Genomic DNA, 24,462 nt, shown 5'->3' on the forward strand with positions numbered 1-24,462 from the left:
GAGGCAAACAGACATCATGTATATGAACCTGCGAGAAAGTTGAGACAGTTTTTTGGGCACAGAGCTCACTGGAGTGGCAGACGAGGGGAATTCTGAGTGAGAAAAGCGCCTGCTGCTGTTTGTTTGTACTGTGTTCAGGGAAACAGGACTTGATGCATTTTCCCACCCCAAATGAACAAGATTACACTAAAGAATACAGCTGACTGTTATCACTGATTTCTCCCTGTGCAGGGCCCCGTTCTGGCTAACCTCCTGGGCCAAAGGGGCAACCGTAAAATGTTTAGTAAGGAATATTCACAATGGATGATAGAGAGCAGATTTTTCTAATGCTCTCTTGGAGGCCCAACATTCTGTGTATAACGTGGGATCTCTGGCATTAGGATAATCTGTTATCACTGGCCTGTGGCTATCCAGGGCTAACAGCAGAAAGGGCAGCAGGAGGCAGGATGCAGCACTGAAAATCATGCTATTCTGACAACAGTTCCTGGCCCACAAACAGATAAAGTGCACAGAGAGACAGAGAAGGCACAAACTCATGAAGAGTTATGGGTAAGGGTACAATTTTGGCAAGGGTATTTTTATTAAAAGTCACGGACAGGACACGAGCAACAAGCAATAAATCACAGAAATTAAGCCAGAGCCCTGCCACCTGGGGCTGAACCCGAACCCTGCCACCTGGGGCTGAACCCGAACCCTGCCACCTGGGCAGGGGCGCTGGAACAGTGGGGCCAGGAGGCATGGAGATAATCTAGCCTTCGATTAAACTCTTTTTATAGCATCTGCATTGGCAGGAGGAAGTGATGCCAGTTGTCTGAAAACCCACTGGCCGGAGGTGCTGGGTGGGAGGTTTCTCTCCAGCGATTCCCCTAGATCCTCTCACCAGGCAGTAATATTGACAGCCATCGTTTCGGGCTGCCCAGTGCACAGCAGCAAGGGGCCCTGCACCCAGCGCTGCCCTGGCTCTGAGCGATCTGGATAGTTTGATCCCCAGAAATGAGTTTACACTTGTTGGGGTGGAAGTGAGTAACACTGACAAAAGCGGCCAGTTCTGGGTTCAATCCCAGCCTCTGTGTGGTATAAAAGAGGTAGAAACATGTTGGACCTGCCCATGAGGGAATCCCCTGGCATAAGAGGGAATCCCTGGCCACACGGGACCAGCAGTATGACCATTTGCCATCCTCTTCCCAACCTCCTTCATAGGGGCCAGCTGTTGGGGTGACCGGACCGCACTGCACTCTGGCTGTTTGCAGGCCATGGCAGCAGACTGTAAGCTAGAGCAGTCCCTGGGGCTGGGGGTCCAGGCGGCCCCCCTGAGAAGCGGATACTATAACGAGGTGGAAAGTTGTCATACAGCCACCTCTGCCCTCCCTCTCTGATCCTGCACTGAGCTCCACTCGGCCGGGAGGGAGAGTAAATGACTCTGGTCTTTTTAACGCACAGTGTGTGTGGATCCGGGCAGAGCATGTTCCAGAGAGAGTGGGTGGGACGTGCCACTCCCGGCTGGCTTCCTACCTCCTCTTTGGTTTGCATCCATCTTTATAGACTGCAAGCCCTTGGGGTCAGGGACCTGTTTACATGTCCGACACCAGCACCCATTTGGCTGCTCTGTACGTGAATAATGAAATGTGGGTAACAACGCAATGTGTAATAACCCTAATGAATGAGCTGGGAACCTTTCCCAGGGCCAGCCAGATTAAATCAATCTGGAGTTCTGGACACACCAAGGTATGCCCACCCTCCCACTCCCGTGACTCCGCCCTCATGGCCCCATTCCTTCCACCCACCACTGGGGATGCTGGTGGCAGGGTCCATCCTTCCCCACCAGGATTAGCTACCAGGGGACCCCTATACTCAGGAGGAGATGGGGAGGCAGTAGGGCCCCCCCATTAATTAGTTCACGACTATGGTGTGTCCACTTGGGAGTCCTGGTTGATCACAATGCACACTTCCCCTCCTGCCTCACTTAGGTCTGGTCTACACTACAGACCTATAGTGAAACAAGTGCATCACTCAGAGGTGTGAAAAATCCACACCCTGGGCCCTGAGCGACGTAGTTATACCAACCTAACCCCCTGTGTAGACAGTGCTATGTTGACAGGAGAACTTCTCCCACCAACATAGGCATCGCCTCTCAGGGAGGTGGATTAACTACGCCAGTGGGAGAGCTCTCTCCCGTCAGCATAGAGCATCTTCACCAAAGCACTATAGTGGCACAGCTGCGTTGGCATAGTAGCGTAGGCGTGTTAAGTGTAGACGTGCCCTTAGGCCTGTGCTGGGGATTCCAGCTACTTTCTCAGGCTCTTTGCAAACTCAGGCTGATGTCACTGGGTCACCTATGCTTGATTTTCATTTTCAAGCTTTTCTCTGCAGACAGGAAGGCTAAAAGTGTACTTTACAAAAAGGAGGGGTGGCAGAATTGGGGTTCCAATGCAAGAAGAAGAGGACTTGTGGCACCTTAGAGACTAACCAATTTATTTGAGCATGAGCTTTCGTGAGCTACAGCTCACTTCATCGGATGCAAGAAGGAGACTCCAAGAGCAGGGGGCCGTAGGCAGGGGTCCATAGATCCCGTGCCTTAATCCAGCCCTGTAAATGCTCCCTGAAGGATAGATAGGGTTGCTGTGTTCATCGTGACTGTGAAGCAGGGGTGCTGGAACGGGGGGGTCCAGGGGGCCATAGCCCTCCCACATTTTACTGGCTGTAAGGGCAAATGAGGGGTGGAGGGAGAAGAGTGAGCAGAGGGCGGAGTCTTAGGGGGAAGAGGCAACCTCAGGAGAAGGGGTGGCGTGAGGGCAGGAGCTCAGGGGGAAGGGGCGGCGCAGGGGTAGGGCCTCGGGGGGAAGGGGCAGTGCGAGGGTAGGGGCTTGGGGGGCTCTGGGAGAAGGGACAGCATGAGGGCAGGGCTTGGGGAGAAGGGGCGTGGCATGAGGGTGGGACCTCGGGGGGGAAAGGGGCAGGGTGGGGGAAGGGCCTTAGGAGGAAGGGGTGGCACCAAAGCAGAGACTCGGGGGAAGAGATGGCGCAGCAGCAGGGCCTTGGGGGAAGGAGCGGCATGAAGGGGCAGGGTGGGGGCAGGGCCTTGGGAGGAAGAAGCGGTTCCAAGGCAGGGCCTTGGTGGGGGGGAAGGGGCAGGGCCTTGGGGGAAGGGGCTCAGGGGGAAGGGGCAGCACAGGGGTGGGGCTTCGGGGAAAGCAGCAGTGCTGAGCCCCCGCCAGCTTCGGGGGAGAGGGGAAGCAAGGGCGGAGCATGGGTGGGGCCACAGCCTGGGTTAGGGGAGGCTTAGCCTCCCCTGGCCTATTATACCCACCGTTCATGCATATATTAGTCTGAAAAGGGAAGGATTGAATTGGCCGGGATGCAGAGTGTTTCCTACTTTACCTAGTATTTCTGGGCAGCCTCCTCAGCGAAAAGCACTTTGTGAGATCTGTGCTCTGCCGATTCCCAACATGCCACACACACGACTTCCCCGTCCTCTTCACAGAACAGGTTGAGTTTCTCCTGGTGTCTTACGCACAGCTTCTCCTGTCCCTTCCTTTCCAGGAGTTTGATGGTTTCAGTGCTATTCACCAGTTCCCAGTTGGGCTGGAGAGTCCTTTTCTGGATCCGAGCTCGGCAGTTTGGGCAGCACAAAGGTTCGAAATCCCCCTTTCCCCCAGCCTCGCAGTAGTTAGTGATGTAGACTCAGCAGAAGTTGTGGCCATACTCTGCGTTCACCAGCTCTTTCATATAATCCAGGCAGATGGAGCATTTGGTTTCCTCTTGGATTTCCTGTGCAGGAGTCACTGAGGTCATGTCTCCTTGGATCTCTGGGTTTCTGTTCTCTCTGCCTTCTGCTAGATACCAAAAATGATGGGCTTAATAAAAAACACTGGATTTATGGCTCATTACACCAATCTGTAACCCACTAACCTTCTCTGTCCTGAGCCGGAGAGGGGTTAACTGCTCACTTCACCTTGCAACATGTGTTAACTCCTTATCTGTTCCACCTTGTATTTAGCTGCAAAACTCTGAGGTTACGTCTACACTACAACAAAAAGCCCGCAGTTTGAAAGAGGTGCTGAGTATAGAGCTGCCTGTGTTGGGTCTGTGGTATAGACCAATAAGGATTGTGGTTCCCAGAGTCTGACAGCCTTTCGCTACCAGGAAATTCACTCAACCAAATTAAATAAATAGAATAGAATGGGCCTGGCTGGTGAGGGTGGAGTCAGCTTATGGGAAAGACAGGATCTAAGCATTCCCTTTAGGCCCAGATCAAGGGATTTAGGTACCTTTGAGGATCTGGTCCCTACAGGACTAAATCCCCCTCTGGGATGGTCAGTCTTTAGCAGCATTTCCTGGTACTGCTACCCAATCCTAGGAAATCTTGGAGATTTCCCTCAAAAATAAACCAAAGTGTCTTCATTTCTAGCACATTTCCCGTTCAGGAATGCTTTACTGAGTTATATAATTAATCCCGTTCAGGCTTGTGGCCTATAGGGCTATTCTGATTGCTTGCCCATATATCTTTTCTTACAAGTTTGATCATTTGTTACATTAAAAGTATGTTCTTTGTTATTACAATAGGTTTATTATAGAAGGTCCTTGCAAATTCTATGTAGCCTGATTCTGGGCTAAGAACCTTATTATCTTCTGATCAGATGAACTGGCGAGCCTATAACCCATATTATCTATTAATCACCCATAAAATCGGGCAACATCCTGTTAATCTGTAGCTGAAAATACAACCTGGGAAATGCCCTGATGATTCATTGTTATTTCTCCTTGAGCTTGGAGCATATCCTTGGCTCTGCACAACACACGGTCACTTCCCCAACTGATGAGGGAACTTGTAATCCACTGTGGAAGTGGGACCTCTGCTCAACCAGCGCTTTGGATCAATATGGTTAAAGCAAAGTATCTTGACAGTAAAAAACACCAGAAGCAAGATCTGCTGAAGGCAAATCAGAGTGCGATAAGATATCTCCTAATCTCTGACATTCAAATAAGATTTTTCACTTCAAGACAGTCACCTTCCCCACTCCTGGGCAGTCTGGGGATCTGAGCCACAGCCAGCTGAGGCCTATAGAAAGACTACAGGGCCCAAGATATTTAGGTGCCTAGCTCATATGTGATTTAGGCACCTAAGCATCTTTGAGGATGCTGGAGCTGGAGCTGTGAGACAACCTGAGTGATTGCAGCAAGCTCCCAGCTAGTCCTGTGGTCACAGTGGAGGAGATGGGAGAGCTGTAGAGGATGAAGGTATCCTGTGGGAGAGACCCCAGCCCCTCTCCTCTCTATCCCTGAAGGGAGAATCTCGACACATCTTCCTCTCTCCTCCACCTGCTCAGATTTAGGGTAAGGGAGACACAAACATACCCATAAAGGAGTAAGGCCCACAAGGTATTCAAGCACCTAACTCCCATTGAAACCAAAGGGATTTAGGCACCTTTGAGGATCTGAGCCTAACTCCTTTATCCCCAAGGGTAGGAGCAAGTCATTTGGGGGCTGAAGGTCCTAGTTTGGATCCCTATTAATAACTGTGATGTCTGTCCCGAGGCCTGTACACGGGGCCTTGACTATGTAAGCTCCATCGAGGCGTCAAGATTTGGATCCAGCAAGCTAAACAGAGTGCAATGGGGCAGGATACTTCCTAAACTACTACTTCTTCTTTCTTATGGCTTGGGTAGATAGCAACACCTACAAAGGTAAATCTAAGTTTAATAGCCAGCACATTGCCGCAGCAGTGAGCTGATGAACGTCCTTCAGGTCCCCGGCAAAAGAACAAAGGGGACATTCAGATATGACGTGCTCTATCATTTGGGCCTGGTGACCAGTCACATACAGGTGTTTGCCGCATTTTCCACTTAAAGAGGGTTTGTCCACATCTGCCCCATTTCTAAACTGACAAAGGGGGGGGCGCTGTTCATCTGGCTGCGGCTACCATTCCCTGTAACCCATCTTGAGGGCACAGAACATTTCAAGGGGGGGGGGGGCAAACAAAGAAACAGCAACCCTTTTTCTGATCACTTCTGAGTTTATTTCTGTATTTAATGCCAAATGGCCCAGACAAGAGGACCCTTTAGCATCCTCTAGAGACCCTGTTCTAAAAACACTTTGGGCCCAGATTATGTGAATCATTTAAAAAAAGAGAGAATTTGCTCAAATAACACTGCCTAATGTCCACCAAACCCTCTTTGCAGCTGGGGAATCTTAATTTCCAATTATCCTGTAAAAATACAAAGCGGTGCTGTAAAGAAAGGGACATGCTTCCAGGGGTAAGTCGTTCACTGATGTTATTGGGTAGTACTGGAACTCTGTTAGCATGTGCCGGTACACGTCTGGGCTCTGGGGCCAATGGTGCTGTATTTCAAGACATCCCCTGCCCTTAAGAGTTCACAATCTGTGTAGATGAGGAGAGAAAGCAGGCGGACACAAACAAAGGAGGACGGACTCAGGAATCAGCCTGGCACAGGAATCGCAATAAGCAGCCATTGCACAGCCGCAACCTGGCCCCTTGCTCCTAAAATAAGCAGATTAATCAGTACAGTACAGAAACCTCAGCCCCGTTCACAAAGTGACTGATACTCCAAAGCCTCCCTCTCCAAGGGGCTCTGCCCTCTCTGCTCCCCTCCAGTCAAACAACTTCCCAGCCTGCCCAGCGCTATTGACCACCTCCGTAACCCAAGGAGTGACTAGGGCAGCAGGGGAGAGGCTAGTTCTTTAGCTGGAAGGTGAGGAACAGAATTCCAGCTCCTCCCTGGCTGGCCATCCCCAGCCATCAGGGCCCACAGGGGCCTAGATCCCTCCGCAGCTCCCAGCTTCTCTCCAGGGAGAGAGAAAGTGGCTCATTCTGGGCTCTCTCACTGGGAAACAGTTTCTAGCGGGTGAAGGGGAGCAGAGCGGCCGTGGACTGGAGATTGTTACCTGGGGGCACAGGGGCAGTGAGGAGCAAGGCAGCTGGAAACTATTTACTTTTCAGAAAGTCGGACAGGGAATAAAAACTTTTCCTTTTTGTGGGCTGGGGGGTGGCTGCCTGGGCTGAATGGGGCTCTGTTCCCCTTATAGGGTAGGTGGCATGGGCTGGATAGCGGTGGATCGGCCTGCGGGGGTGACAAGTGTTTGGCCTCAGTTTCCCTTGTTGGAAGGTACTGAGCCGAGAGTTGTGTGAGACAGGGGTTGCGTGCTCTGCTGAGGCAGTGGCTAGGTTTAATTCAGTGCTGCTCATTCTTTCTGGATATTGGAGAAAGCCTGGGGGTGCGAAGCAGACACGATGGTGACCTTTTTGGGGAAAATGACTGTTGGAGATGTGGATTTGAAACCTCATTTCTGAAGGAGCCAGTCTGAGCCAGGACACCTTTCCCACCACCCAGAAGAAAGGGAGGACTCTCTCCCCAGTGAAAGAGGCCCTCAGGTAGCAGAAGATGAGGGACTTGCGATCAGCATCGAAAAGTGCCACCTGCCCCCCTTCATAGTCCAAAGAAACCCGGATCCTCTGGGGGACCCAGCTCAGAGACAGGGGGATTTCTTCAGATGAGGTGAGTGCCCAGTACTCACCTCTGCGCAGAGCTACAGAGAAGATCCCTCCCTCAGGGCTATATTTGACCGGTCCCTTCCTCTTCACCGACTCTCTGGCTACCCCCACGGCCCAGCCTCCCCCTTCGCCCACCTCCAGCTCCCAGTAATGTCTCCCTGAGGTGAATCCCTCACAGCCCAGCACACAGAGAGAAGAATCAAATCTCTTGGGATTGTGGGGCAGATCCTGCCAGGCATCTCCATATTTCACATGTTGCCGATCCTCAGACAGGATGAGTTTGGGATGAGCCGTGTCTGGATCCAGAGTCACATTCACTGGGGAGAGAGAGAATCTGAGTGTTAGGGGCAGAGCTCAGCCCCGGGAGAGGCTGGGACCCTCCCTGATTTCCTGCCTGTCTCAGGTCCCAGGGAGCTGCCCCTGCAGGGGGCTGAGCAGCCATTTCACGTCAGCTCCCTTCTGCCAGGCACTAGGAGGCACTGTAAGAACTGACTCTGCATCTGCTCCTACCGGGGCTGCTGTACCCCCACAGCTAGGGTGGGAGTGGGGGCAAAGTTGAGTGAAAGAGGGAGCATTTTCAGCTGTCCACTGGGGAAACCCTCTGGCTAGCCCAGAGAGAAGGGGAGAGGAGGGGACAGCATGGGGAAATGGAAGTGACACTGGGTGGAAGGAGAGACCCACCACCTATGGGGAAGGAAGACAGTGGGAACCCTGTGGAAGGGCACCCAACCCGTGCAAGGGCACCCAACCCATGGAAGGGCAGGAAGTGTGGGAATATGGCATCAGAGTCCAGGAGGAAAAGACAAGAAAGCAATGGGGCTGGAGGAGAGAGAATGATGGGAGTCATGCTCCAAGGAGACACTGGGGGATGGAGACATCACACCACTGACTCCCAGCCCATCTGTATATCACCTCTTCTCAGTCGTATGCTTAGAGCAGTAATGGCCTCTCCACCAAGCCCTTTTCCTACAAGTCTCCGGAGGCGGGAAACTACCATGAGGTAGGAAACTGGCTCTGTTTGATCCCAGACTTTTCTTCTGCAAGTGAATCCAGATCCGCAAACCCGTCTCCTCTTCGGTTCTTCTCATTGTTACAATATCCCCGGGGAAAACTTACCCTTTTCACCTACGTTTTCCATCTCCTTTGCCAAAAATTGACTCCCTTCCACCTCCAGCTCAAATACCAGGATGTCTAGAGAGAAGACAGGGGGAGAAGAGATGCATTTTCATACACTCATATTTATGATAAGGTTTCCTACAACTGACATGCTTTATTTCTGTGACACAAACTCAGGGGAAGGGAGCTCAGATACCCAGAGAGAGAAACAAAGGAAGAGAGCATAAATAATAAAATTCACTCTTGTTGTTGTTGGTTCTCTATTGTATTTTTGTAGGCATATTTTGTGATTCCCCATAATTATATTTGTGATTCTCCATGATTAGTCCCCCACAATTTAAAGTACAGGGCACTACCAATTAAAAGATCTTTCGGGTCTCTTGTTCACTTGCAAGCTGCTGATGGTGTCTGCATAAAGCTTGTAAACCACTCAATTGCTCTAAGTGATACTTTGTAATTGATAAAAGAAAAGGAGGACTTGTGGCACCTTAGAGACTAACACCTTAAAGCCTGCTGCAGTTTCCACGATATGCATCTGAAGAAGTGAGCTGTAGCTCACGAAAGCTTATGCTCTAATAAATTGGTTAGTCTCCAGCAGGACAGTGGGGTGGGAATAGGTATTGTTTCATATTCTCTGTGTATATATAAAGCCTGCTGCAGTTTCCACGATATGCATCTGAAGAAGTGAGCTGTAGCTCACGAAAGCTTATGCTCTAATAAATTGGTTAGTCTCCTACCCCCCCCCCCAGATGTTCTGGTTTAACTTGGATTTAAACTTGAAGAGTGGTCAGTTTGGATGAGCTATTACCAGCAGGAGAGTGAGTTTGTGTGTGGGGGGGGGGGTGGGGGGGATGTGAGAACCTGGATTTATGCAGGAAATAGCCCAGCTTAATTGTCATGCACATTGTGTAAAGAGTTATCACTTTGGATGGGCTATCACCAGCAGGAGAGTGAATTTGTGTGGGGGGGTGGAGGGTGAGAAAACCTGGATTTGTGCTGGAAATCACTTTAGATAAGCTATTACCAGCAGGACAGTGGGGTGGGAATAGGTATTGTTTCATATTCTCTGTGTATATATAAAGCCTGCTGCAGTTTCCACGATATGCATCTGAAGAAGTGAGCTGTAGCTCACGAAAGCTTATGCTCTAATAAATTGGTTAGTCTCTAAGGTGCCACAAGTCCTCCTTTTCTTTTTGCGAATACAGACTAACACGGCTGTTACTCTGAAACCTTTGTAATTGATGTTGACATTTTGTGACAACAACTGTTCTTAGAAATGACACAGACACTCCCACCCTCTGTAGTTTTATCTCACTTTACATATTAAAAGACAGGGAGTTTCAAATGAATTAGCAACACCCCAAAAGTTAAAAAGACAGTAGAATAACTGTGATTAAGATAAAGAACGTATGTGAATGAATGATTGGTTCAGATGAATAATGGTAATGAATGAATGGTTCGGAAGGTGCCAGCCTAGGAATTCAGTATCAATGGGCCGAAGAATGTGCAGAGTGGAGACAATCAGATGACCCCCAGAGGGCAGACTGGAATCCACCCAACAGCCTCAAGGATGGAAGAACCGAAGAACAAGATAACATCTGGCAGCACGCAGCCGTCAGGAATGTGCCATCTGCTGATTGATTCAGCAACAACATGATGAAGCAATTCCCATGGACTGGCATAGGAATAAATTCCTATAAAAATGGACTCTAGAAAGTGAGAACTTTGAGTCTGGTTCTGCTGCCACCCTCCAGGAGCATCGGATGTGCATCTGACACGGACTTGACTCCACTCTTGTGAACAGGCTACCTGGCCAGTACTCTGTCACGGGCAACTTCTAGGCTGGTTAACTATAACAACTAAGCAGAATGAATGTATGAATGGATGTGTGTATAAATAAGGTATAAGTAAGGAATTGTAGTGACATAGAATTGTGTAAAAAGAAAAGGAGTACTTGTGGCACCTTAGAGACTAACCAATTTATTAGAGCATAAGCTTTCGTGAGCTACAGCTCACTTCATCAGATGCATATCGTGGAAACTGCAGCAGACTTTATATATACACAGAGAATATGAAACAATACCTCCTCCCACCCCACTGTCCTGCTGGTAATAGCTTATCTAAAGTGATCATCAGGTGGGCCATTTCCAGCACAAATCCAGGTTTTCTCACCCTCCACCCCCCCACACACAAATTCACTCTCCTGCTGGTGATAGCCCATCCAAAGTGACAACTCTTTACACAATGTGCATGACAATCAAGTTGGGCTATTTCCTGCACAAATCCAGGTTTTCTCACATCCCCCCCACCCCCATACACACACAAACTCACTCTCCTGCTGGTAATAGCTCATCCAAACTGACCACTCTTCAAGTTTAAATCCAAGTTAAACCAGAACATCGGGGGGGGGGGGTAGGAAAAAACAAGAGGAAACAGGCTACCTTGCATAATGACTTAGCCACTCCCAGTCTCTATTTAAGCCTAAATTAATAGTATCCAATTTGCAAATGAATTCCAATTCAGCAGTTTCTCGCTGGAGTCTGGATTTGAAGTTTTTTTGTTTTAAGATAGCGACCTTCATGTCTGTGATTGCGTGACCAGAGAGATTGAAGTGTTCTCCGACTGGTTTATGAATGTTATAATTCTTGACATCTGATTTGTGTCCATTTATTCTTTTACGTAGAGACTGTCCAGTTTGACCAATGTGCATGGCAGAGGGGCATTGCTGGCACATGATGGCATATATCACATTGGTGGATGTGCAGGTGAACGAGCCTCTGATAGTGTGGCTGATGTTATTAGGCCCTGTGATGGTGTCCCCTGAATAGATATGTGGGCACAATTGGCAACGGGCTTTGTTGCAAGGATAAGTTCCTGGGTTAGTGGTTCTGTTGTGTGGTATGTGGTTGTTGGTGAGTATTTGCTTCAGGTTGCGGGGCTGTCTGTAGGCAAGGACTGGCCTGTCTCCCAAGATTTGTGAGAGTGTTGGGTCATCCTTTAGGATAGGTTGTAGATCCTTAATAATGCGTTGGAGGGGTTTTAGTTGGGGGCTGAAGGTGATGGCTAGTGGCGTTCTGTTATTTTCTTTGTTAGGCCTGTCCTGTAGTAGGTGACTTCTGGGAACTCTTCTGGCTCTATCAATCTGTTTCTTCACTTCTGCAGGTGGGTATTGTAGTTGTAAGAATGCTTGATAGAGATCTTGTAGGTGTTTGTCTCTGTCTGAGGGGTTGGAGCAAATGCGGTTGTATCGCAGAGCTTGGCTGTAGACGATGGATCGTGTGGTGTGGTCAGGGTGAAAGCTGGAGGCATGCAGGTAGGAATAGCGGTCAGTAGGTTTCCGGTATAGGGTGGTGTTTATGTGACCATTGTTTATTAGCACTGTAGTGTCCAGGAAGTGGATCTCTTGTGTGGACTGGACCAGGCTGAGGTTGGTGGTGGGATGGAAATTGTTGAAATCATGGTGGAATTCCTCAAGGGCTTCTTTTCCATGGGTCCAGATGATGAAGATGTCATCAATATAGCGCAAGTAGAGTAGGGGCTTTAGGTGACGAGAGCTGAGGAAGCGTTGTTCTAAATCAGCCATAAAAATGTTGGCATACTGTGGGGCCATGCGGGTACCCATAGCAGTGCCGCTGATCTGAAGGTATACATTGTCCCCAAATGTGAAGTAGTTATGGGTAAGGACAAAGTCACAAAGTTCAGCCACCAGGTTAGCCGTGACATTATCGGGGATAGTGTTCTTGACGGCTTGTAGTCCATCTTTGTGTGGAATGTTGGTGTAGAGGGCTTCTACATCCATAGTGGCCAGGATGGTGTTATCAGGAAGATCACCGATGGATTGAAGTTTCCTCAGGAAGTCAGTGGTGTCTCGAAGGTAGCTGGGAGTGCTGGTAGCGTAGGGCCTGAGGAGGGAGTCTACATAGCCAGACAATCCTGCTGTCAGGGTGCCAACGCCTGAGATGATGGGGCGCCCAGGATTTCCAGGTTTATGGATCTTGGGTAGTAGATAGAATATCCCAGGTCGGGGTTCCAGGGGTGTGTCTGTGCGGATTTGATCTTGTGCTTTTTCAGGAAGTTTCTTGAGCAAATGCTGTAGTTGCTTTTGGTAACTCTCAGTGGGATCAGAGGGTAATGGCTTGTAGAAACTCGTGTTGGAGAGCTGCCGAGCAGCCTCTTGTTCATATTCCGACCTATTCATGATGACAACAGCACCTCATTTGTCAGCCTTTTTGATTATGATGTCAGAGTTGTTTCTGAGGCTGTGGATGGCATTGCGTTCCGCATGGCTGAGGTTATGGGGCAAGTGATGCTGCTTTTCCACAATTTCAGCCCGTGCACATCAGCGGAAGCACTCTATGTAGAAGTCCAGTCTGCTGTTTCGACCTTCAGGAGGAGTCCACCTAGAATCCCTCTTTCTGTAGTGTTGGTAGGGAGACCTCTGTGGATTAGTATGCTGTTCAGAGGTATTTTGGAAATATTCCTTGAGTCGGAGACGTCGAAAATAGGATTCTAGGTCACCACAGAACTGTGTCATGTTCGTGGGGGTGGAGGGGCAGAAGGAGAGGCCCCGAGATAGAACAGCTGCTTCTGCTGGGCTGAGAGTATAGTTGGATAGGTTAACAATATTGCTAGGTGGGTTGAGGGAACCATTGCTGTGGCCCCTTGTAGCATGTAGTAGTTTAGAAAGTTTAGTGTCCTTTTTCTTTTGTAGAGAAGCATAGTGTGCCCCTCTGCCATGTACGTTGGTACTCTTGTTTTTTCCTACCCCCCCCCCCCAGATGTTCTGGTTTAACTTGGATTTAAACTTGAAGAGTGGTCAGTTTGGATGAGCTATTACCAGCAGGAGAGTGAGTTTGTGTGTGTGTATGGGGGTGGGGGGGATGTGAGAAAACCTGGATTTGTGCAGGAAATAGCCCAACTTGATTGTCATGCACATTGTGTAAAGAGTTGTCACTTTGGATGGGCTATCACCAGCAGGAGAGTGAATTTGTGTGGGGGGGTGGAGGGTGAGAAAACCTGGATTTGTGCTGGAAATGGCCCACCTGATGATCACTTTAGATAAGCTATTACCAGCAGGACAGTGGGGTGGGAGGAGGTATTGTTTCATATTCTCTGTGTATATATAAAGTCTGCTGCAGTTTCCACGATATGCATCTGATGAAGTGAGCTGTAGCTCACGAAAGCTTATGCTCTAATAAATTGGTTAGTCTCTAAGGTGCCACAAGTCCTCCTTTTCTTTTTGCGAATACAGACTAACAGGGCTGTTACTCTGAAACCTAACATAGAATTGTGTGTTTTTATCTTTGTATTATATTTACAATAAATGGGGCATTTTGCCTTATCCCCTTTACAAGATCCTATTGGTCTTATTTTTATGATATAACATTTTCTCTTCCCTTGGCCCTTCCCGGGAATGTATAACCTATTTTTTTACTATTATTGAGTTGGGCTTGACATCAACACTGTTTATCCAGAGCCCATGTCTTCCCACAGTGACATTTTGATTTGCACTTCTTGATACCTTTGAATTCCCTCAGAAACTTCTCCAGAATGATCCTTTTCTGGGAGAAATCACAGATTCTCTTTTCCAGCTCAGAAGGACTTTCCACCGCCACCTGGGCCTTCCCTTTCTCACACCTAGAGAGAAACAGGCTTTGCTAAGGAATCGCAGTTTGCTGTGTAATTATGCATTCATTATGTTCTGATCATCTTGGAAGTGAAAGCTGTGAAGTGGAGCAGCCTGCTGGATAACTTGCTCTACTCGGGGCAGGTAGGCCCAGCTCCACAAAGTTACTTGGGCAACAAAACCTCAGATTTGGGTGCCAATGTCCCGATTTTAGGTGCCACAATCCATGTGCTCCAGCTGCTGCCAAACCCTAAAGGCACCTAAATTTGCTCAGCATTGACATTTTCACAGTGCAAGTGCCCTAGGTGCCTACGTTCTTGCTTCTCACCAGATGTCCGGATGCCCAAGCCCCAGAACAATCCACTAACTGGGGGAAGAGAGGCATTCCTCTGCCTAAGCCTCCCGTGCAGCCCAATTTGGTAACCATGCTCAGACATCACCTCTGCTGGATTGGGTCCCTATTGGCATAGGTGGCACATGAGTCTTCCATTTGGGGAGATTCACACGCTGGAAGCTCCCTAGAAGTGAGGCGGGGGCCACTGGTGGCTGGACCATGGCCCCACCCTAGAGACCATGCCCCTGAGACCCCGCCCCTATTTGGCCTCTTCCCCTGGAGGCCCAGCCCTGGCCCCATCACTTTTTCCTGCCTTATGCAAGCAACCCGGGGGCGGCGGGGAGGGATGGAGAGGAGCAAGGGGTGGGCAGGGAGTGGCCTCGGGGGAAGAGAAACACAGCATGGGTGGAAAGAGGCAGGCAGGGCCATGGGGGAAGAGGTCGAGTGGGGGTAGGGCGGAGCGAAGGCAAGGCCATGGTCCAGGCACCAGTGGGGGACCTTCCCACTTCCATGGAGCTTTGCTTCTGGTTCTCCAAAGGCAGTGGCTGGCCAGCACGCCTCCAGACAGGTGACCCGTGCTGTATCTGCGGCATTTCCCCCCTGCATGGCCGGCCTTTTCAGGAGGCTCAGCCTTCCCTGGCCTTTTATACGCGCCACCCATGCTTACTGGAGAACTTACACAAAATGGCTGGGGGGACAAGAGACTCCTTCAGAACTTCTAGCCCAGGGATTCCAGTAGTCACCGTGGACATTGGAAACCCCCAGTTCAAGTACTCCCTCCAACTGAGGGGGGGGAAGGGTTAGGCCCAGACTGCCAGACATATTTAGGTGCCTATCTTCCACTGAAATCAATGGGAGTGAAGGGCCTAAATACCTTTGAGGTTCCGGGCCCCAGGAGTCTAAGTCTGGTGCTGTTCAGGCTCTTAAGTCACTCAGGCACTTTTGAAAACTGTGTTATCAATCTTTTGTTTTCAGTGGGTTTTTTTTTAAATTGGAAAAAAAAGAAAATACTTTCTTAAAACCCAAGTAAATAAATGAAAATAGGTACATTAAGGAAAAGGAAACGCTGCTTTTTGAAGCTTGTGGAATAAAAATGACTTTGCCGTGTTTGTATTTCTTTCCCCGTGGGGTTTTTTTTGGGGGGGGGGGGGGGGAGGGGGGGTTAATCATAAAAACATAAGAACGGCCAGACAGGGTCAGACCAAAGGTCCATCTAGCCCAGTGTCCTGTCTGCCGACAGTGGCCAAGGCCAGGTGCCCCAGAGGGACCAAACAGAACAGGGGACCATCCAGTGACTCATCCCCTGTCTCCCAATCAACTCTACCCAGCATGTCTTTAAGCAGGGAAGATTAGTGGCTGGGAAGATGCATATGCAAGCCCTTTCCCAGCACCGTGAGGGATCAGAGGAAGTGAGGAGCCACGTACCTGCTCAAGATGCTTCTGATATCCTAGAGGAGGGAGAGAGAGAGAGAAAAGGAGCTCCGTATCACAGGGACATGAATCAGAGCTGACAAATTATCTTGGTGCCCTTTAATTTTTTTATTTATCTCACATGTAAACTAGAGCAATAGAAGCCTCGACATACCTGCTCTAAGGTTTGAAAAACCGTACTCAGAGAAGCGTTATCAATAGTTCATAATCGAGCTGGAAGGGCATATCAAATGGGGACCCACAGGGATCTCTCCTGAATCCAGTTCTAGTCAATATCTTCATAAATTATTTGGACAATGGCAGAAAGAGTACACTTATAAAGTTTGTGGACGAAAGCAAGCTGGGAGGGGCTGCAAGTACTTTGGAGAACAGGATTAGAATTCAAAATGATCTGGACAAACTGGAGAAATGGTCTGAATTAAATAGGATGAAATTCAAAAAGGACAAATGCAAAGTGCTCCATTTAGGAAGGAACAATCTGTTGCACACATACAAAATGGGAAATGACTGCCTAGGAAGGAGTACTGCGGAAAGGGATCTGGGGGTCATAGTGGACCACAAGCTAATTATGAGTCAACAGTGTAACCACTGTTGCAAAAAAAGCAAACATCATTCTGGGATGAATTAGCAGGAGTGTTGTAAGCAAGACACAAGAAGTTATTCTTCCACTCTACTCTGTGCTGATTAGGCCCCAACTGGAGTATTGTGTCCAGTTCTGGACACCACACTTCAGGAAAGAGGTGGACAAATTGGAGAAAGTCCAGAGAAGAGCAACAAGAATGAGTAAAGGTCTAGAAAACATGACCTATGAGGGAAGATTGAAAAAAATTGGGGTTGTTTAGTCTGGAAAAGAGAAGACTGAAGGGGGACATGATAACCATCTTTAAGTATGTAAAAGGTTGTTATGAAGAGAAGGGTGATAAATTGTTCTTAACCACCGAGGACAGGACAGGAAGCAATGGGCTTACATTGCAGCAAGGGAGGTTTCGGTTGGACATTAGGAAAAGCTTCCTAACTGGCAGGGTGGTTAAGCTCTGGAACAAATTACATAGGAAGGTTGTGGAATCTCAGTCACTGGAGGTTTTTAAGGACAGTTTAGACAAACACCTGTCAGGGATGGCCTAGAGACCCTGCCTCCATGCAGGGGACAGGACTACATGACCTCTCGAGATCCCCTCCGGTCCTACTTTCTATGATTCTCTTTAACAGTGTAATCTCAGGGATATCCTCTGTACCTAACTGCTTAGTTAACTGTACTTCCCTGTCACAATCACTTTGGACCACAAATAAGTGTAACAGTAATTAATAATTATCATCCTCATTTCCAGATCTGTGTTTGAATGAAGTAGCCACATGGGCCTCGGTATTTGGCTACACACCATCCCAATGCTGCTGAGTTGGTGTTTAAGTGGTTAGCATATCTGCCTTCTAAGCCCTTCTCCTGGGTTCTTTACCCAGCCAGCAGAGGGCAATGATATCTGTAGGAGAGGACGTTTGGCTTTGTGGCCAAGCACTTGATTGAGGTGCAGGAAAACTCCATTCAGCTCTTGGGCAGAGACAGAGTGGCACTCACTTAAGGCACGGCTACACTGCCATCCGAGGCATGACTGCACGTGCAGCATGTGGGGACGTACGTGAGCTAGCTCCAATCAAAATAGCAGTGAAGCTGCTGCAGCAGCATGGATTATACACCCCAGCTGGGACCCTGGGTATGTACTTGAGCAGTGAGTCCATGGTGCCACCTGCACTGCCCTGGCTTCCCAGCAATTGTTATTGGAGCGAGCTAGATCAACGCTGACTCAGGCATGTCTACATGAGCTGCAGTCACACTCCTGCTTGCAGCGGAGACGTTCCCTTAATCTCGCTGGGTCTCAGTTTCCTACTCACAGGGAGGAGGAAAATTCATTAATAGCAACATAATTTGTTTAAAAACTACACACTGTGAGCTCTATACTGAGGTCTGAATTTTGCACTCCATGACTCGTGAGTTTTATCCTCTCCCCCTTCCCCAAATGCCTTGCAAGAATCAGGGGTCTCACCTGCAGGAATTCACTCGCGGGCTGCTGGCACTTCCCCTCCATCTCACTGATCAACTCACTGAGACGGGAAATCTCCGCTGAGAGTTTGGTGACATTTTCATTCTGCATCTTCCCAATCTCCTTTTCCAGGCCTCCCAATTGGGCCAGCAGGAGTCGCTCTTGTTCCTCCAACAGCTGGCGCAATTGCAGAATGTCAGACATGATTTTCCGTCTCTCATCATCCGTCTTCTCCTGTAACGGGCAGACACAAATAAGGAAAAGGTAGGGCAGGGGACATGTCGTGGCATACCTTGCACCAGATGTAAATTAACTAGGGCTGTCAAACGATTCAAAAAATCAACTGCAAGATTAAAAATAATAATCAGTTTAGATCACACTGTTAAACAATAATAGAATACCAATTTAAATTTATTATAAATATTTTTGGATGTTGATTTCAATTACAACACAGAATACAAAGTGTACAGGGCTCACTTTACATTGTTTTTTTTTTATTACAAATATTTGCACTGTAAAAAAAGATAAACAAAAGATGCAATCTAGAAGTCAAAGCATGAAGGGGCATACAAATGTTTAGCCTATCTGACACGTAAATACCTTGCAACGCTGGCTACAAAATAAGAAGCAAGCAGCATTATCTCCCAAAAAGATAAACAAATTTGTCTTAGTGATTGGCTGAACAAGAAGTAGGACTGAGTGGACTTGTAGGCTCTAAAGTTTTACATTGTTTTATACTTGAGTGCAGATATGTAAAAAACAATTCTACATTTGTAAGTTGCACTTTCATGTTAAAGAGATTGCACTACAGTACTTGTATAAAGTAAATTGAAATACGATTTCTTTATCCTTTTTACAGTGCAAATATTTGTAATCAAAAATTATAATATAAAGTGAGCACTGTACACTTTGTATTCTGTGTTGTAATTGAAATCAATATATTTGAAAATGTAGGAAACATCCAAAAATATTTATAATACATTTAAATTGGTATTATTGTTTAACAGTGAGATTAAAACTGCAATTAATCGTGATTAATTTTTTTTAATTGAGGTAACTAAAAACAAATTAATCACTTGAGTTAAGTGCAATTAATTGACAGCCCTAAAAGTAACATATTTTCATTGACCCCCCCCCCCCCCCCCCCCCATGGCCAGGTGTGCACATTCAAGAGAATTTCATTGCCACTTGTGAAATGTCAACAGGGCCTTTTGATAGAAACTCCCCCCACGCCAGTAGATCAGTGTTTTCCCCTAAAGCTTCCCACTTTGGTCATAATGTCTCTTAATGCTGTGTTGGCCCTAATTTGTCTTTCTGCTGCCTCTTCATGTATCATCTGATCAATGGGCTCCAACAAACCAGATTCTTCCAAGAGCAGGTTTCAGAGCGACAAGGGCAGCGGTTTATTGGGACAGAAGCCGAAGGAAGGGGTGAAAATCAGTATAGATCAAAACAAACAATTTAGGAGAATCACGATGCTCATGCAGAGACAAAAGAAAGACACACACCAGACATGCCAAACCCGAGGAAAAAAATGCAGACATTGGACTTGGTTTTGGCTTAATTGGCTTATGTGTTGCTTATTGGCTAGTTTGGGGCTTGTGGCTTGTTGCTTGTTTGGCTTGTTGCTTCTTTTTTTTGATTGGCTCCCAGCAAGCAGGGGCAAGGGGGAGCACACAGGGCAAGGGGAGGAGAGAGTCAGGGGTGCACAGTGGGCCCACCACAGTCCCAGACTGCACTCCAGGGGGATCTAGTCTCACAGAGTGTTGGCGTTCTTAGGGATTGGCTTGTTTTGGCCTTGTTTTGAAATGGGATTAGCTAGATTTTTGGCTTATTGTGAAAGTCAGGGTGCTTATTTACTGCGTGAAAGTGGGCAACTGTGATGCACACACGGCTGCAAACATGCATGCAAAGAGCGAGAGGAACAGAGGAGCTGTGCAAACCCAAGACACACCCTGGAACAGGGCCCCTTGCCCCAGGAGCTGAAGAGTGTGGGGCTAAGCCAGAGGTCCCCAAACTGTGGGGCGCTCCCCCCTTCAGGGGGTGCAGCGGGGCCTGAGCCAGCCCCCACAGGGGGCAGGGAGGGAGCGCCGCCCAGCCCCTCCCCGTCCCCAGCTCTGCTTCAGTCCCACCTGCAGCCACAGCCTCAGCTCCCAACCCCGCACCTGGCCCCTCAGCGCAGCTCTGCTTCCAGCCCTGCCCCCCAGGCCCTGGCTGTGGCTCCAGCCCCAGCTATGGCCCCAGCCTCTCCCCCCATCCGGAGCCATGGCCCCACTCCCAGCAGGAGCAGGCTTGGACAGGGATGGAGGGGGGTGCGACCTTCAAACGTTTTGGGACCACTGGGTGAAACCAATCCAGATTTTGGACAAAGCCCCAGCTGAGGGGAATCAGGCAATTGCCGGCAAAGAGCAGATAGAGGTGGCTGTCCTCAGGGAATGGCTAGTGCAAAGAGGAAGGCAATGTCTACACGTACAACGCTCTATGTTCTCCGATTGCCATAAAAAAAATCACCCGGGAGCAGCATAACTTATGTCGGTGGGAGAAGCACTGTGAACATGTCGGTGTAACTGACGTCGCTCGGGGGGCGGGGGGGGGGTGGAATATTCACCCCCCCGAGCGACAGAAGTTTTGCTGACCTAGGCAGCAGTGTATACGTAGCTGCAGAGGAAGGCTCCGGCAGGACCATGACACCAGGAAGCTAGGAGGGTAAAGCCCAGTGAGCAGGAGGCTCCGGGCGCTGGGAAACCCTGACTGTGTTTGGGAGTGGGTGTCGGAGCTCCAGTGAGGGGGAACATTTGGGAGATCAAACCAGAATGGAAGAAGAGCCCGGGGGGGCAGGGGAGGGAGAGAGAAAGTGCCCGAGCTAAATATCTTCCATAGCTGGTCAGGATATTAGACAGACACGGTAGGTGAGGTGACATCTTTTAGCGGACCAGCATCTCAAAAGCTTGTACGTTGCACCAACAGAAGTTGGTCCAATAAAAGATATTACCTCACCCACCTTCTCTCTCTCTCTCTCTCTCTAGAGCTAAATATGGACTTTTTCTTTGTGTTCTTGGAATGGACTTTGGCTTGTTGTAAACTGGTTCTGGTATGAACCAGAACGGGTACCGTTTACCAGAGAAAGCCTCTGAGAGTTCTTAAAGGATCCTGAAGAGAGGGAAAAATGGAGGGGGGGGGGTCGGCCTTCAGAGACACCCTTAGTCAGTAAGCAGTAGTCGTGTTATTCCCCCCCACCACCAACCTACAGATTCATAACAGGAACCTACCAGGTATTCCTGGCTTTTCCCCTCCTTGGCCTGTCTGTATTTGAGGAGTTTTTCTCTCTCTTCCTTCAGGGTCTGCAGTTGTGTCCAGATTCGTTCCTGAGCAAAGAAACACGGCATGTGATCTGTTCTGCTGGGAGGGGCATCCTGGCTGTCTTCTTCACAGAAAACAATTTAAATAAACAAAACCTATGGATCCGATTCAGACTTTAGAAAGAATTTACACAATGTATTCAACTTTACAGGAGTTGCTGGTGCTGTTTGTAGGAAAACTCACTTCCTAGAGCTTTTGAATGTAACCAGATTTGCATCTCACAATTTACTGGATTGTTTTATTGGTTAGCAATATTATAACCCTGGTCTGGATAATCCATGTAACCCAGAGGCTCTGAATAGTCCACTGTGCTGGTTTATGACTGGCCAGGATGTTTTGGAAGGAAGAATTGAATTGTTACTCTTAGGAGACTGAAATGACTGGCACAGACAGAGGCAGAATAAATTTCTCTCTGGTTGGGCTGTTTTTCTTTTTCCAGTGAGAGGCTACCCGCAGCTGAGCCGCTATAGCAGATGAGAGATTCATTCTTCATTTCCTTGGGTGTGACTGAAATACTACCCTGATGGTTGTATTTTCTAATGGACAACCTACCCCAAATTTTCAATTATTGAGGGACAGTCTTCACTCTTTGATATATTTGCTTTCCACAACCCACTCTCTGTATATCTTTTCATGAGTGATGTACCCAAAAACTTGGATGCTAATATCTAAACTGTATTGTTAAATGTATTCACCTAAATTTGGTTTATTGCTGATTATGTGCTATGTATCTTATGACTTTTAAAACAAACCCTGTATTTGTGGATAATCTAAGCACTATACCCAGATGTACAGACACTCTTTTCTTAACCTGTGTACTATGTAATTTTTTTAACCTTAGCTTTAATACATTTTTTAATCTGTCCTGCTCCTACAGAACCTGGTTACAAAGAGAGTTGTTAAACAGGCAAAAGGCAGCATGACTTAGGTCTAATTCACAGACCCTAGGGTGACCAGATGTCCCCATTTTATAGGGACTGTCCTGATATCAGGGGCTTTGTCTTACATAGGACTCTATTAACTCCCACCCTGATTTTTCACACTTGACATCTGATCACCCTAACAGACCCCCAAATCCTTTAAAGTAAAGAACACAGATTAGTAATTCCAAGGTCAGACTTTATCCAATTCCTGCCAGCTGGGTTTCGAATCATTGATGGTGTTTTCCTACCTTGTACTCCTGGGCAGCCTCTTCGATTGGTATCACAGGGTGGTCTCTATGAGCCTTGGATCTGTCACACACCACGCAGATGGGGCTTTGATCCTCCACACAGAAGAGTTTCAGAGGCTCCCCGTGTTTCTCACACACGCGCTCCCCCTCTGGCTCTTTCCCTGCTTGTAACTTCAACTGTTTCACCAGCACCGCCATGTTCGCCAGCTCCCTGTTGGGCCTGAAGTTTCTCTGCTGGGCGGTTTCTCTGCACTGGGGGCAGGAGAAGTTGGGCTCCGACTCCCCCCAGCACTGGCTGATGCAGGCCCGGCAGAAGTTGTGCCCGCAGTGGATAGACACCGGGGCTTGGAAATACTCCAGACAGATGGAACAAGTGGCTTCATCCTGGAGTTTTTGCACAGCAGCCATGGCTCCCTGCACTGCAGATGTGGGGGACCAAGTTAGTTTCACTTCTCTGGTACAGCCCAGCTGCAGGTTTCATTTCCTGGATCCCTCTCATTGGCTGAGCTCCTGGATCCCTCTCATTGACCCTGGCTGTGCTGGGAGCTGTGTGATTGTGCTGGTGGACAACCCCGTTGAGTCCTAGAGAGGAGAATACAGCTCTCTGGTCCTTCAGCCCAGGGGTTCTCAATCAGGGGTACGTGTACCCCTGGGGGAACTCAGGTCTTCCAGGGGGCACACCAACTCCTCTAGATATTTGCCTCGGTTTACAACAGGTTACATAAAAAGCACTAGCGAAGTCAGTGCAAACTAAAATTTCATACAGTGACTTGTTTGTTACCTCAGTTTCCCTAGAAACCAACCCAGGATTACACTTATATTGGTTTTATTAAATGCCACTATTGGATCAAACAGAAAAGGGATGGAGATTATTCATGCACGCACACATTCCCCGCATTCATACCCTCATGCACCCCCACAGGTGGAGAGTTACCGGAGACGGCAGAGGAACCCGAGAAGCCGAAGCATAGTAGATCTGGTGTGTCCGCCTGCGGTCACGGATCCGGGCCAGTGAGCAAGTCAAGAAGCAGGAGGCTTGTGTGCGTGCCTTCCTTTTGCTGGAACTGGGTGGCTCCTGTCACATACACTGAGTTTTTCCTTCTGTGTCCATCACAGAGAAGCATTCCCAGACCTTGTTCCTTTCATGCATACCAGGTTCTTCTTTTCTTTACAGGACTCCGTGATCACCTTCTCAGGGCAGATTACATCAGACAAACCTGGCTCCTGGCTCTTTTCTCCTTGCAGTTCCTCTCCACTCAGTCCCACATACACTCCCTGGTTCACACTCCCTTATCTCCCACACATACTCCCTTGTTCACACTCTCTCTGATCGCCTGATGGAACATTGCAAAGCTTGGAGGTTATACAAAGTGGTAACTGAAAAGGTTACAAAGCTTGCACAAGTTACAAAACTTAAAGGGCTATGCTAACAATAACTAAAGTTACAAAGTTTGCAAAAGGTTACAGAACTCAATGATCATACTAGCAATGACTGAAAAGTTACAGATCTGACAATCACATTCTACTGGATTGAGCGGAGGCTTTACACAAAACATTTCCCACCCCTTGGTCACCCAAACTGTGGTGATCATCCAAAGGGGGATGGCGTGCCGCCGCTCATCCATGCCAGTGCTTTGATTGCCGGAGCAATTCCAGATTTTCATTACACGTAGCATGTCCACAGTAACAAAAATACATATCAAAATATTGACCGGCGGATGTAATGAGTGTCAAACAGCCATTCTCATGTACTACATTGAGATGAAAATAAGAGCATTCGGTGGGGAGGTGAAACAATCGGTAAAGAGGCAGTAATAATCTTGATGTATCACAGGCTTTTGGACAGAGGTGGCCACCAGGGGGATAGGTGTGTGATTG

General features: G+C 48.3%; 1 protein-coding gene across 1 annotated transcript; it reads right to left on the minus strand.

Annotated features, from left to right (window-relative positions):
- Positions 1 to 6,411: 6,411 nt before the first annotated feature.
- On the minus strand, positions 6,412 to 23,035 carry LOC140897812 (E3 ubiquitin-protein ligase TRIM7). Its single transcript, XM_073310908.2, has 7 exons — positions 22,585 to 23,035; positions 21,323 to 21,418; positions 18,057 to 18,287; positions 16,012 to 16,034; positions 14,148 to 14,263; positions 8,627 to 8,701; positions 6,412 to 7,827 (listed from the first exon to the last, which is right to left on the minus strand). Exons 1-7 carry the CDS (start codon positions 22,990 to 22,992, stop codon positions 6,944 to 6,946), a joined length of 1,833 nt encoding a protein of 610 aa, XP_073167009.1. The 5' UTR covers positions 22,993 to 23,035; the 3' UTR covers positions 6,412 to 6,943.
- Between the last annotated feature and the right edge of the window lie 1,427 nt (positions 23,036 to 24,462).

The sequence above is a fragment of the Lepidochelys kempii genome, chromosome 14 (genome assembly GCF_965140285.1).
Source record: "Lepidochelys kempii isolate rLepKem1 chromosome 14, rLepKem1.hap1, whole genome shotgun sequence".
Lineage (NCBI taxonomy): Eukaryota > Metazoa > Chordata > Testudines > Cheloniidae > Lepidochelys > Lepidochelys kempii.

Bases quoted from the DNA above. Each gene is read 5' to 3' on its own strand.
- LOC140897812 (XM_073310908.2), bottom strand. From the start codon at position 22,992: ATGGCTGCTGTGCAAAAACTCCAGGATGAAGCCACTTGTTCCATCTGT. The intron at 18,288-21,322 runs GTAGGTTCCTGT...TGCCCGTTACAG, and splicing joins GGAAAAGCCAGGAATACCTG to GAGAAGACGGATGATGAGAG. The intron at 16,035-18,056 runs GTGAGACCCCTG...TCCCTCCTCTAG, and splicing joins CCGCGAGTGAATTCCTGCAG to GATATCAGAAGCATCTTGAG.